This window comes from Marmota flaviventris, chromosome 13 (genome assembly GCF_047511675.1).
Source record: "Marmota flaviventris isolate mMarFla1 chromosome 13, mMarFla1.hap1, whole genome shotgun sequence".
Lineage (NCBI taxonomy): Eukaryota > Metazoa > Chordata > Mammalia > Rodentia > Sciuridae > Marmota > Marmota flaviventris.
Genome location: NC_092510.1, coordinates 21,310,758 through 21,325,819, shown reverse-complemented (window position 1 = coordinate 21,325,819; position 15,062 = coordinate 21,310,758). Strand labels below are relative to the sequence as shown.

The 15,062-nt window shown below is 34.5% G+C and overlaps 1 protein-coding gene across 2 annotated transcripts in view; it reads right to left on the bottom strand.

The window, feature by feature from the left end:
* Kif27 (kinesin family member 27) overlaps nucleotides 1-15,062 on the bottom strand; it is an 82,370-nt gene that overhangs the window by 22,775 nt on the left and 44,533 nt on the right. For both annotated transcript variants that reach the window (XM_027955618.3, XM_071600532.1), the window contains 3 exons: nucleotides 11,698-11,895; nucleotides 3,582-3,695; nucleotides 1,727-1,903 (listed from right to left, as the gene is read on the bottom strand). In XM_027955618.3, the coding sequence (XP_027811419.2) occupies nucleotides 1,727-1,903; nucleotides 3,582-3,695; nucleotides 11,698-11,895 (489 nt within the window). The remainder of the gene's footprint in view (nucleotides 1-1,726; nucleotides 1,904-3,581; nucleotides 3,696-11,697; nucleotides 11,896-15,062) is intronic.

Below are 15,062 nucleotides of genomic sequence, written 5' to 3'. Positions count from 1 at the left end.
TGTACAGTCCATCATGTTCATTGTCTGAAATGCATATAATTAAGTCTTTTCTTTTTTAATATATCTTTTTTTAGTTGTAGATGAACGCAATACCTTTATTTTATTATTTTTATGTGGTGCTAAGGATTGAACTCAGTGCCTCACACATGCTAGGCAAACTCTCTACCATTGAGCTACAACCCCAGTCACTATAATCAACTCTTATAACTACTTCTGAAGCACTGGAAAAGATGTAATATTTTTATTGCTTTTGTTCAGAAAACAATGCAACAGACTAACAGTCACAAGCTTCTCTTCTGTTTCATTAAAACAAATTTTAAAATTTTTGTTTTACTTTATTGTGGCTTTCATTTATTATACTTCCTACTTATCTCAGAATGTTCTTGCTTCCTAAATATTACATCTCACTGAAAACAGAAAATAGATGTTTTCATTTGTGAAGTAAACTTACTTTAGGGAAAATATTTTCCTTTCTCCTTTTTAAATTTCCCTTCTCTTTTGTGATACAGAACATATCATAAAAAGCCAGGTAATTTTCTTCCATTACTCACCTGAGATTTTAATTTGTTAATCTTTCCCTATTATTTTCATGTTTGGAGGAATACATTTTACAATTTGACCCTGAAAGCCTGGTTTAGCAAGTTACTTGGATATAGTACAAACAAGCAGGCTGGCTGCAAGAGCCACCCTAATCTTGTGTTGAGTGGCCTGAGGCTAAAAGCTATTCCAACATAGACTGGGAAATGGAGCACTAAGCAGAGGTAAGTATAGGTCCCCATTACTAACCTCTTATATCAATGTGGAGAGGTTAAACACCACCAACAACTCATATCCTACTGGCCTAGATAATCACTGAAAGGAAGTCTAATAGAGGAAGTCTGTTTCATGAGTGAGTGTGTAGACTGAACCCAGACCCAAAACTAACTGGAGGTAAAGTTAATAGGTCTTCTTTAGGTCTGGGCAAGCCACTTTCATTTTAAAATGCTATTGTTAAAAATATGTATCAGTAGGTTAAAAAAAAAATATTTCTGGTCCTGCACTCATTCAAAGTTGAAACGGAGGCAAATTCATTAATAAAACTACTTAACTAGCTTATAAAATCCAAGTCCTGCAGGAAAAGTTTTTATAAAGGTCCTCAAAATCTTTATAAATTAAAAAAGTAAATAAATCTTCATTATACAAAATCTTTCTTCTATAGGAAACTTGCAAAACCCTAATTGGGTAGTAGTAGCAACTAGAGATTTCAAGACTATTTTTCCAAATTATTAAAGTTCGCTATCAAACTTATCAAATGGTATGTTTTATTTAAAACATCCACTAAAGCTACTAATAGAGATTACCAGGGACTGGAAGGAGGTGAACTTAATGGTTACAGAACTGCTGTTTGGGGGAATTAAATTTTGGAAATAGTGATGATGGTCCTACAACATTGAAGATGTAATTAATACCACTGAACTGTATACTTAAAAGTAGTTAAAATGGTAAAGTTCATGTTTAGTATTATTTTACTACAATAAAAAAGTTAATGATAAATCAGATTTTCAAATAACATTGAACATTTTACTCCAAAATTGCAACATATTTTGGTGAAGGTCATTTGGATAAGTAGTAGCAAACTACACTGAAAATAAGAATAATTTATTTTGGTTTCCAACTTTACAATGGTATGATTTACCTCTTAGAGAAAAAGAATCCTAAAACCAGAAAAACAAATTAAATAGAATACCTGACTAGATCTCAACTTCTTATTTTCCAGGAGGCTCTTTTCCTGTAGTAGGGCCTCCTTCTTAGAAACTATGGCTTCCCGTTTCTTTAAGTCTTCTTCTAGCTCTTCTAATACTTGGCGTTGGTTCAGAACTTTCTCTACTTCTTCATCTAACCATTTCTTTTGTTCATCCAATTTCTAGATTGAAATTACAAAGATAATGTTATCATTTATTTTTTCCTTTTTCCATAAAAATCATAGGATAATAATGTAATTTCAGATTGCTGAAACCTCTGAAATGCACACTGAAGGCTGTCAGTAACTCATGTTCGCGAAGAAGTAAGTGGTTCTAGTTAACATGTTGCTGTATTGTTTTATAAGAAATTAAAATTTATTCTCCAGACATCTTAAAAAGTCTGGGATATTTTAGCCTAAAAAAGAAAGGGCAGACAAAATCCTTTACTTATATTAAGAACACACTGGGAGGTGGGTGTGGTGGTGCACTCCTGAAATTCCAGTGACTTGAAAGGCTAAAGCAGGTGAATCACAAGTTTGAGGCCAGACTCAGCAACTTAGACCCTGTCTCAAAATAAAATTTAAAGAAAGGGCTGGGGATATAGCTCAGTGGTAAACTGGCCCTGGGTTCAATCCCCAGTACCACCAAAAACAAAAAAATCCACACTAGGAATCTTTCTCTATTGCAGAGGTATATATATATGAATATACACGTATATATGTGTGTATATGTGTGTATGTATGTGTATATATATATATATATATATATATATATATATATATATATATATATCCACCATAATAAATTTAAAAGATGAGTAAAAAAAATCCTTTGTAAGCTCCATCCAATAAGAGAAAAACCAAAAAGATTATGATTGAAGACATTTCTGGATGAAAAGGAGGCACGGGGGAATACATCCATGCCCTAAATAGCACTATTAAAACAAAACAGGGTTGGGTCTGTGGTTCAGAGAGGTAGAGTACTTGCCTACCATGCGTGAGACACTGGGTTCGATTCCCAGCACCACATACAAATAAAATAAAGATATTGTGTCCACCTATAACTAAAAAATAAATATTAAAAAATACATAAAATTTAGGAAAAGAGAATAATTTTTTCAAAATTAAGAAGGACATATTTGCATTTTGAGTATAATTATAATTCTAAAGTACATTATTTTTCTTAAATAAAATTTTCAGTTTCTTTGAACTTCGAAGTTAACTTATGGACAATGATTGTTTATTTTTAAAATATGGCACTAAAATAATAGTTCTTTATATATTACATATAGTATTCATACAATTTAGTATTGTTAAAAGGAAAGCTCCGAGTTTTAGAAATATACCTGATTATAGGGGAATAAATCTAGTGAACATGGATTTCATGTTCACCTTCCACAAAATTCAAATAAATCCCATTCTACTGAAGTAAGAATATAGTACATTTCTGAATGAGAAAATAATTTTAATAACAGAAATTTCAGAAGAAATATTAGAAATTTTGCACCCACCCAAGTGGCAAAAACCCCTAGAATTTGAAGATTTACTCACAGTCCACTACTTTTTGCCACTATTTATATAATCATCAAAATTGAATAGAGCCGGGCACAGTGGTGCATGCCTGTAATCCCAGTGGCTCAGGAGACTGAGGTAGGAGAATCAAGAGTTCAAAGCTAGCTCAGCAACTTAGAGAGGCCTTGAGCAACTCAGTGAGTTGCTGTCTGTACATAAAATACAAAAAAGGGCTGAGGATGTAGCTCAGTGGTTAAGTGCTCCTGAGTTCAAATCATCCCCATACCAAAAAAAAAAAAAAAAAAAAAAATTGAACAGAAACTAGAAACACTAAATAGAAATGACAAACCTGGAGTTGGTCTATACTTCCAAAAGAACCTTTTCTCCTTTTCAAGTGAAATGCATCAAAGTCCTCAACTTTCAGTTTTAGACTTTCTTCCTGTTCTGTTTTTAACTGTAGTTCCTGTAAAGAAAGAACTTTTTAAAACCTTATCACTTTTACTACCTCACTATCATTAAATATGAAGATGATAATTTTCTTTTTCTTTCTTTTTTACTTTTTTTCTTTTGATGCTGGGGCTTGAACCCAGGGTCTTGCACATGCTTATGTATATACATTACCACTGAGATATACCCCAGCCCAAGAGTGATTTTCTTAACATTTACTTTCCTAATTGCAAAAGGAGACAAAATGAGATAGTGGGGCTATTTGAAAAGAAAATAATTTTAGCTTTTACTGAGGCAATAAAATCTAACTGCAAAAATCAGGGTTTAGTAACAGAACTCAGCATTTCCCCCCATTCTTTATGAGGATTAGCATAACAAAGGTAAGTCTAAAATTTATCAATGTGCTCTTCTCCTTGCCTTTCTAAGCTCATGACCTCCACAGTTAGTCTACCCAAGACAGCTGTCTGCTGTGGGCATATTAGAATTTATTACAGTAGAAGTACAAAAGAAAAGTAATATGCAAGGTGCTAAAAAATGAGAGTCTTCAGCATAAGAACAGCCTTGCAAGACAGATCATGGGCCTGGTGAAGTGTATTTTCCAAATTCCTTTAGTTTCCATCCACATCTTAAGGGCCAAGTCAAGAGGCCCAATGTTCATAATCCTTCCTTGGATTCAGAGATGCTGTTGCAGTCCACCACTAAAGCCTGGCAGGAACCAAAGAGGTGGCCATGGTAAACAGCCCAGTCTGCATACCGTTTGTTATTGGTCCATGATAGATTAATAGAGAAATTGAAAGTAGGTGTTTAGAGACTTATGGATAGCAGTTTGACAGTACTGTTTTATGTCTATTTACTCCAATAATGTTTTTAAAAGGACTTTCAGCTGCTTCCAGTGGCACATACCTGTTATACCAGCTGCTCAGGAGGCTAAGTAAAGAGGATTGCAAGTTCAAGACCAGCCTGGGCAACTTAGCAAGCCCCTGTTTCAAAACAAAATTTATAAAGGACTAGGTATGTAATTCAGTGGTAGAACACTTGCCTAGCATGTGCAAGGCCCTGGGTTTAATCTTCAGTGCGTGCACACACATACATGCAACTTTATTTCAAATTTCTACTAATTCATATCTAGTAAAAGTATTGGGTTAGGACAAATTTGTAATGAAATAAAAACTGTACCTTTTCCATGGGTAATTTCAGAAGCACAAATAAAATGAAAGTAAAAGGATAAACCTACCACTTTTCAACCCTGGGGATGGCAGAAAGAAGAAAAGAGTAATAAAGATCTGTGTCTCAATTGTCCTCTCATTTTGGCCCAGAAAGGGAGTAATAAGTAAAGATTATCATAAAAGGACCCTAAATTCATGTGGGAGAGAGGAATATGGCAGTGCAGAGGCTCTACACCCATGTGGGATTGCCCAGCCTCACTGAGACAGCATAAATATGTGGTTAGGAAAGATTAGTCTCCTTGGTGTCATGTGGCATAAATAGTGAGTTGAGAGGCCAATGCCTGCTAGTCATTATGGGGAATAGGTCCCCAAACTGAGAATAAACCCAGGCCCCTGGAGTAGCAAGCTAGACAGAAGACCCTATAGCCTCAACAAGAGTTTATATTCTAGGGGAGATGATATAAAGCCTAAACACTCCCATACTCTAAAATGGCAGACAGACCAGCCTATGAATTATTCCAGCCTTGGGCCTAATCATCAGGGGTCAGCAGGTTATGTAGGGTTAAGGTGAACAAAAGAGAGCAGATTCTAGCCAGTCGCATGCCTCAACTCTATGGGATGCAATCAAAGAAATCCACACTCAACTACCACAAACACTGGATGCTATCTTTTTTTTTTTTTTTAAAGAGAGAGAGAGAGAGAGAGAGAATTTTAATATTTATTTTTTAGTTATCGGCGGACACAACATCTTTGTTTGTATGTGGTGCTGAGGATCGAACCTGGGCCGCACGCACGCCAGGCGAGCGCGCTACTGCTTGAGCCACAACCCCAGCCCCCTGGATGCTATCTTGATGAGAGAAGCACAGGGAGGAAGAAGTTAAGGGACTGGACATTCTTATTCAAGAGACCTAAGAATTATTTAAAGGAAATGTTTACATTTTCAGGTAAAGGTCTGAACAAACAGGACATCTGGTTAGTTCTCACTACATTTTCAGCAATTTTCATGCAAAGAATGGTGGGGGGAAAGGGTGCTTACAAAGAAGATAGGTCTGCTAAAGACTAAAACAAAAAAACTTTCTATGCCCATCTGAGTTGTATTGAGTGAATTTGCACCCCCCCTTTACCATCAGTTCCTTCCCCCTAGACCTGGGTTCACTTAACTCTTCTCATAGTCCCAGCAAAAGCCACCTTAAATAACAGCACCTTATACTTGGAGTTAAATCTCTACTATTCCTAGCCATCCACATAACCTTTAAAAGTATACTGCAGTAGGTCTAATTCTCTCACATGTTGCTCCAGACATTATTGTGTGTTTATATTATAATCCCTGTTACAGAATCAAAATAACTGTGCAACAGGCACTGGATAGACTTTTTAATTTTACTTAACTAATTTTCCCATTTCATCTTCACAATGTTATGAGACAGGGACTATTACAAACTCTATTGAAGATGAAAAAATGGGTGCTCAGAGGTAAAATGCCCAAGATCACACTAACACCCATAATTCCAGGGATTGCCATTTCTATGGATAAGAGCCTATGTGTAAGTAGTAGTATTCTCTATAAATTGTCACACAAATAGAAAATGGACAAACAACAAGGCTTGGAAAGTTATCGCCAAACAGAGGGCAAGATATCTTTTAGGACTCTGAGCAGGTTTTCTGTTTTAGCAAGCAGTGAAAATGTCAGTGAATATTTGGGGCAATCTGTTCCTTGTTTTGAATACCTGTATTCCCCATAAATAGATTATTTATAATTAGAGATGTGACTAGAAAGAAGAAAATTGCTCCTACAGAAGAATGTAAAAAGCAAGTTACAGGGCTGAGTGGCAGAGTGCTTGCCTAGCATGTGTGAGGCAGTAGGTTCAATCCTTAGCACTGCATAAAAATAAACAAGGCATTCTGTCCATCTACAATTACAAAAAAAAAAATTTTAAAAGTAAGTTACATGCAGAGCTGCATTTCAGCAGACTGTACATCCTTTGAACAAAAGTTTTTTTTTTCTTTTCCTCAAACATGGATTTAGAGAGTGCTAAGTCTTGTTTAAGGCATAACCTATGAGACATGAAGAGTTGAAACCCAAAATCCACAAGATTGACAGGAAGGCCTAGTCCTCAAATTGGAGGGAGGGTTTTAACAAAAAACCTAGGCTGTTGGCAGTAGAAATAGAAACTGGACAGATTCAGGATACTTGAAGATGCACCACAAAAATGAAAAGAAGATATATTCGATAGCACAGACTCAAGGATTTGAGTTCAATGAATGTGAGTCATTAAGGAAAAGGGAAGAGTTGATGATGACTCCTAAAATTTCTCTTACCCAACTGAATGGATTATATATAACATAAACACACTGAAGAACTACAGTGTGTCCCCCATCAAGGGGGCAAGGAAGAGGAATAGTGGGGTTATAAGGAAAATTATTTATTCCCCTATAAAACAACTTAGTGAATATGTTAATGATTGGATATATGAACCTGGAGCTCAAAGGGCAGATCTGGGATTAATAATTCAATTGAGAGTTGTCAAGAGTTTAATTGCAGCCATAGAAAAAGACAAGATCAGAATATAAAAGATAAGAGGGCATAGGAAAGAACTTTGAGGAACTCCCATATGTACAGAATTGATAGAATAGGATGAAGTAGCAAAGACAAAGGACAAGCAATAAGAAAGATGCAAAAATAAGGAGAATAAAATGTCACAAGGAGGAGAAAAATATTTCAAGATGGAGGGAGTGGTGAAAACTGCACCAGATATAGCTGAGTGTTAAGATAAGGAATTTATACTGAAATACCACACTATACCCTCAAAATATGTACAATTATCATATATAAATTTTAAAATTTTGATTCTTTTTTTCTTTTAGTACTGGGTACTGAATCCAGAGGCACTTTCTCACTAAACTACATCCCTAGCCCTTTTATTTTTTTATTTTGAGACAGGGTCTAAGTTGCTTAGGGCCTCCCTAATTTGCTGAAGCTGGCTTTGAACTTGTGATCTTCCTGCCTCAGCCTCCTGAACTGCTGAGATTACAGGCTTGTGCCACCATGCCCAGAAAATTTTTAATATTTTTTTAAAAAATAAGAACTGTAGTGACATTGAGAGAACTAGTGAACTTCTCACGAGTTTTGAAGTGGGTGGTAGGGCCAGAAGCCAGACTGGAGAACATAAGAAAATGGGAATAGAAGAAATAGAAACAAATGTATACAACTTATCTAAGAAGTCTGGTTATGAATGGTAGTTGAGAGAGAGAATACTTAGAGGGAAAAACAGGATGAAGGATGATTTTAGGAGAAAAATCGAAGATGTTAAAGACAAAAACATAGGAGCGAAAAGGATTTGTATTGTTTGAATATAAATACTCAATAAATATTATCTGTGTTATAATTGTTACCCTTACAAAGAATGAATAACTCAAGGAAATTATAAAAACAATTTCACTTTTAATTATCTAAAAGAACTCAACATCTGGGGAAATTTAGCTAAGGAGGTAAAAGATTGATATACTGAGAATTATAAGGCATTGCTAAAAAATTTTTGAAGACCTAAATAAATTGAAAGACTTCCATGCTCGTGCACTGGAAAAGACTTGGTATTGTCAAGATAAAAAAAAAAAATTGACCCTCAAATTCATATGAAATTACAGAGAACTCAAAATATTTTAAAAAATAGGAGCTAAGATGGAGGGTTTATTTCTCAATTTCAAAACTTACTATAAAGTTTTAGTAATAAGCAACATAGTTTGGTACTGGCATGAGCATAGACATATAGACAATGGAATACAACTCAGAGTTTAGAAACCACACATCTATGGCCAATTGATTTTTTAAAAATAAAAATTGGGAGTTGTCAGAGTTTAACTGACAACTGTCCAGAGGGTATACAACATCATGTATACATATACATAGTGAAATGATTTAGAGTCAACTAATTAACATATCCATCTCCCCACATAATTACAATTTTGTTTTTTGTTATGAAAGCACCTGAAATGTACCTTCGTAGCAATTTTTCAGTGTTAAAATATAGTGTTTTTAAATACAGGCATATAAAGCTATCTATTAGCTATCTGGACTTAACCTAGATAACTCCCAACTTTGTACTCTACCAACATCTTCCCATTTCCCAAGCAAACTTATTTTTGATAAGTGTGTCAAGACCATTTGTCAGGGAAAATATAGTGTCTTCACCAGATGGTACTGGAGTTCCACAATGAAAAAAATGAACCCTACTTCATACCGTATACAAAAACTGACCCAAAGTAGATGAACAACCTAAAGTCATAAAACTCTTAGAAGAAAATGTAGGAGTAATTATCCATGGTCTTGGATTTGGCAAGGAATTCTTAGATATGACACCAAAAGCACAAGCAATGAAAGAAAAAATAGCTGGGCACTGTGGCACACACCTGGAATCCCAACATTTGGGAGACTGAGGAAGGAGAATCATAAATTCAAGGTCAGCTTGGGCAATTTAGTGAGACCCTGTCTCAAAGTAAAGAAGGGGAAAAAAAAAGGGATGGGGATATAGTTCAGTGAAGTGCTACATTCAAGTATTTAAAAAAAAAGTTTAACTACACCTATAAAATGGGAAAAAATATTTGGAAATGATGTATCTGATAGAATTTAATGTCCAAAATATAAGAATTCCTACAACTCAACAACAAAGGCAATCACACCCAATTGAAAAGTTAGACAAAGGATATGAATAGACATTTCTCTAAAGAAGATGGCCAATAACCAATGAAAAGATGCTCAACATTACTAGTCATTAGGAAAGTGTAAATCAAACTCACAGTAAGATAAAGCTGGGTGCAGTGGCACATGCCTGTAATCCCAGCAGCTCGGTAGGCTGAGGCAGGAGGATTGCGAGTTCAAAGCCAGACTCAGCAAAAGTGAGGTGCTAAGCAACTAAGTGAGACCCTGTCTCTAAATAAAATACAAAATAGGGCTGGGGATGTGGCTCAGTGGTCGAGTGCCCCAGTACCAAAAAAAAAAAAAACAAAAAAAACCCAAAACAGTATAACTACTTCATACCTAGTTGGATGACTAAAAAAAAACAAAAAAATGTAAGAAAATAACAAATATTGGTGAAGATAGGGAGAAATTAGAAATTTCAAACATTGCTACAAGGAATGTAAAATGCTACTGCTGCTATGGAAAACCACTGGCAGTTTGCCAAATAGCTAAACATAGGATTACCATACGATCCAGAAATTTACTCCTAGGTATCTATCCAGAAACCAAAATCAGAGGCTCAAACAGTTATTTGTATGACAATGTTCATAGTAGCATTATTCATAATAGCCAAAAGGTAGAAATAATTCATGTGTCCACTGATGAATTAATGGATAAACAAAATGTGGTATATCTACACAATGAACTTTTAAAATTTTTTATGTTGCCCAGGCTGACCCCAAACTCTCGGGCTCCAGAGATCTTCCTGCCTCAGCCTCCTGAGTAACTGGGACTACAGATATACACCACTGTACCTAGCTTTGCAAAGTAAGATTATTTGACTATAAAAGGAATTGAAGTTCTGATACATGCTACAACATGGCATAAAAACATGCTAAGTGAAATAAGCCAGACACAGAAGTAGAAATAGTATATGATTCCACTTGTATGAAATATCTAGAAAAAGCAAGTTCATGCAGACAAAAAGTAGTTTTCAGGAGCTGGAGGAAAACAAGATGCTAAATGGTTATAGAATCTCTCTTTGAGATGATGAAAAGTTTTGGAAAAAGAAAAGGTGATGGATGCATAACATTGTGAATATAATTAATGCCAATGGATTGTACATTTAAAATTATAAACTCATATATATTTTACCATACCTTATAAGAACTAATAATATATGGTATATGAATTATATCTCAATAAAATTGCTTTTTAGAAAAGAACAAGTAAATGTTCTTTAAGTTCCCTCCCATAGATTTTGTGACTTTTTTTATGATATGAAAATAGGCTATATCCAATGTTAAAATCTAACAAATCTGAGGAGTGTTGCTAATGGGGAAGGTTATACATGTGTGCAGTAAGGGGAAATCTTCCTCTCAATTTTTCTGAAAATCTAAAACTTCTCTAAAAATATATAAAGTTTTAATTTTTAAAAAAATCTATGAAGTTTCCAGTTATATTTTAAGCCTTGTTTGCTGGTCACTATTTCAACACAATACAGCATAGTACACAGTGCTAGATAAGTGTTTGTTGTTCTTTTTCAAAAAGGCCCTGTAAGCAACGTATAATTAAGGCCATTTTAGTAAGAATAAAAGACTCAGAGAGGGTGAATGATTTTCTCAATAAAGTCCTCAGCCAGGGTGAGAGAGCTGGGATTTGAACCTAATGTTAATCTGAGTCCAGAGCCCAGGCTGACACCATTAGTTCCTCCCCAGTTATCCATTCTATGGAACTGCTGGGCTTACAGTCTGATCATTCTTCTGCTCACTATGAATGAAATGTTACCATTTAACCTGGTATTTTTTCCATGTAGCCACATGACCAAGGCAAAGGCACTTCAAAGCACTGAAAATGGGAAATCTTATTCAAATGATATTAATTAGAAAGCTTTATAAATTTATGGTTTTGGCAGCCTCAACTAAAGATCCCACTAAGAGAAATTTATCACTGTACCTTTTTTTGTGAAGTCAAAGGCTTCAAGACAGTACTCAGAATTCAATAAATAGGTTTTACTATGTAGATGAACAAAGCTTTAAAGTGAATTAAGGACAGCAGTGAAGGACAGGTCAAGGATAGACACTTCACAAGCCAAATGAATCAAGACCTTGGCTTCGTTAGCTCTGAGCCGTTTAACATTTCATATTACACTTAGCAGGAATGTATGACAATATTACTTTGATTTTTTGTTGATCCCGCTTAATTTCTGCGTCCAGTTGCTTCTTTTTTTCATTTTCTTCTCGAAGTCTTTTTTGCAGCTTTACCTTTTGATATTTCATGTGATCTATATTCTGTTCTAGTTCATTAGCACGTTTCTCATTTTGGATTGACAGTGATGCTAATTTCTTACTATCCTGTTGCTTCTTCTGTAAGATCTGAGATAATACAGAATATTTCAAAATGAAAAAGTACATCTCTCACATTCCTCAACAAAACTTAATCTTTTCATTCATTAGTAATGGCATCCATTTTTCCTACATTTTCACTTATTTTTGGTAGGTTCACAAACAATTCTTTACTCTTTATATAATTTACACATATGTATACAAATATTTTCATGTGTATACTACCATAGACAATTCTTAACCTCCCTTTTTTGCTACTTATCTTTGAAGTCTTTGTTCTTTCTGTGTGACTGCACAGTATTCTATTGTGCTGTTATTTTTATATTCAGTGTTAGCCTAAATTACTAATCCCTGAATTCAGATGGTTAGAACTGATAACATTTTCCCTACAAATGACCATTATAGCTACTATTTAACATTAATTAAAATTATCTATAGATAGCATTAAATTTTTGCTAACATTTTTTTAAATATTTATTTTTTTATGTTTTAGGTGGATACAATATCTTTATTTTACATTTATGTGGTGCTGAGGATTGAATCCAGTGCCTCGTGCATGCTAAGCCACAACCCCAGCCCCAAATTTTTGCTAACATTTTCAAAGTGTTTACACTACTAATATAAAACAGCTGGATTAAAATCAGGACTACAATTTAATCCTGATCAAACAAATGAACTCTTTTGGTTTGGATACAAGGTGTTTCCCCAAAGCTCCTGCATCAAAGCAGGAATGTTCAGAGGTCAAATGATTCGATAATGACAGCTGTAACCAAATCAGTCCATCCTAATTGGAAGAGGTGGGTCCTTGGGGGGTGTTCTCTGAAAGTGTTAATTTTCCCTGGTCATGTGTCATTCCCCCCAATCCATTCCTGGCCACCAGGAATAGAGCAAAGCCATTCCCTTCTGCCATGATGTTCTACCTCACCTTTGGGTCCAGGGTAATGGAGTCGAAGAAATGAACCTTTGAAGCCATGAGCCAAAATAAAATTTTCCTCCTCTATGTTGTTATTGGGAGGTATTTTGTTTAGAGCAATGAAAAGCTAACACAATTACACTTATATTATGTATTTTAGCATTGCACTAAGTACTTCCTAAGTGGCATAAAAAGTTAAGGAGAGGTCATTTGTAAATTATGCAGACCACAATTAATTATTTTCTTTATTTTAGCAATAGCTGTTACCATAAGCATATTTTGTTTTAATTAAACTAAGTAGTCACAGAGTTACTGCAGCTTAGAGCAGTGCTACTCAAAATGTGGTTTGTGGACAAGTACTAGTTCACAGATTATTGTCTGTACTGCTACTCACAGTGTTAAAGATTAAGTTGGTGTTATTTTCATACAAGACATTCTTGAGAAAGGAAGAGGTGCACCACAGACCGTATCCCATTATAGACGAAAAACTAACAATCTGCAGATACCATTGCTTTGCAGGTCACAGGCCTTTGCAACTTCCCATACTTGGACACTGGCTTTGCCACTATCATCAACAGTAACTGTAATACTAGTCCATTATAATACCAACATTTTGGTTATCTTTTTCATAAGTATTAAAAATATCACCATACATTCTGATAAACTTATTTAAAAGTCAGATACAGTTGCTATTATTTTTTGTATAGGTATTCAAAAGGGCACCTTTATTAGCATTAAACTATTAATGCTACATATAACTCTATATATATCTAAATACATAAAAATACAAAATTTAGATATTAAAAATTTAATTTTTTTAAGTTTTAAAAATGGAAACAATAGCATTATACCAATAAAAATGTTAATGTTTCAATATTTTAAAACGGCACAGTAGATTGATTGATTAGATTAAAATGGCACATTAGATTAGATTGCTGAAAATTGATATTGTTATCATTACTATGTGACTGAGTAAATTATTTAATCTTTCTAAAACATAATTTCCTCATTTATAAAGAGGGTAAAAATACCCACCTAATGGGATTAAATAAATATTAAAAAATACATATAGACATCAGGTACATATAGACACTCAACAAACAGTAGGAGTCATCCTCCTCATCATCAGCATTGCATAAATATGTCAAAGGAACAAAATTTCTAAAACTACATATTTGTTTCGGTCCTCCACTGTATCAAATGTTTCTTCTGAAGTTAAGTTCTGCAACTCCCTTTTCCTTTCCTTATCAGCAGCCTTGGCAGAAAAAGATACACACAAAGAAAAAGGAAAAACAGATATGATAGTTCACGAGCCCTAATAATAATCTTTAAACTCAACCATTTTAGTTATATCAGATTAGAAAATATAAAAATCATCTTTGTTAAATCCATTAACAATACTTAAACTACAGATGTAAACATAACTGCTTTAGAAAAATAATAATTTTGATTATTAGTGATACTAAGAACTGCAATCAGAACTGAAGCTAGGATATCAATCTATGAAGTTATAAATAAAATTTCATAATAAACACAAGAAAAAAATGTAATTGTTTTATTCTCCTAATATCTTATTAAAATGAGTACTTTGTTTAATATCGTGGCCCTAATTTAAAGGATCAAGAAATGAAAAAGGCTGGGTGTGGTGGCACATGCCTATAATCCCAGCAACTCAGGTGGCTGAGGCCCTAAGTAACTTAGTGAGACCCTGTCTCAAAATGAAAAATAAAAAGGAGGCTGGGGATGTAGCTCAGTGGTAGATCATCTTATCTATGTTCATTCCCCAGTACCCCCCCCCCCAAAAAAAAAGGGGAAAAAAATAATTCAATCACAAGACTCTCAATTTCCTAAGTTGAAATAAATGTTTTGAAGAAAATGGAAGCTGGTATGCACAACCACCAGCCCTTTTTTAAGAAGTTCAAACATTCAAATCCTATTATTTTAATGTGATACTAACTTAACAGTCTATATGGTTAGAGATGTCTATATGTTTGGGGTTGCACTGGAAACCATAGGGGGAGGGACTCTGGTTCAGTTATCTCTGCATCCCCACCTGAACTTGGTACACCAGAGATGTGTAGTAGACATCTTGTTGGAAAAAAAAAAATAACAGAGGCAGTTCTCCTCCCACAATAATAATAATACTCTAAGTTAACTACCCTTCAACTCTACCTACAATGGAAATAATATGCATATTACAATATGAAAGCAATATATTGTGATATAAAAAGAAATGGAGAAGCATTCCAGAAAATTCATTTTGACCAAACTAACAAGGACTATC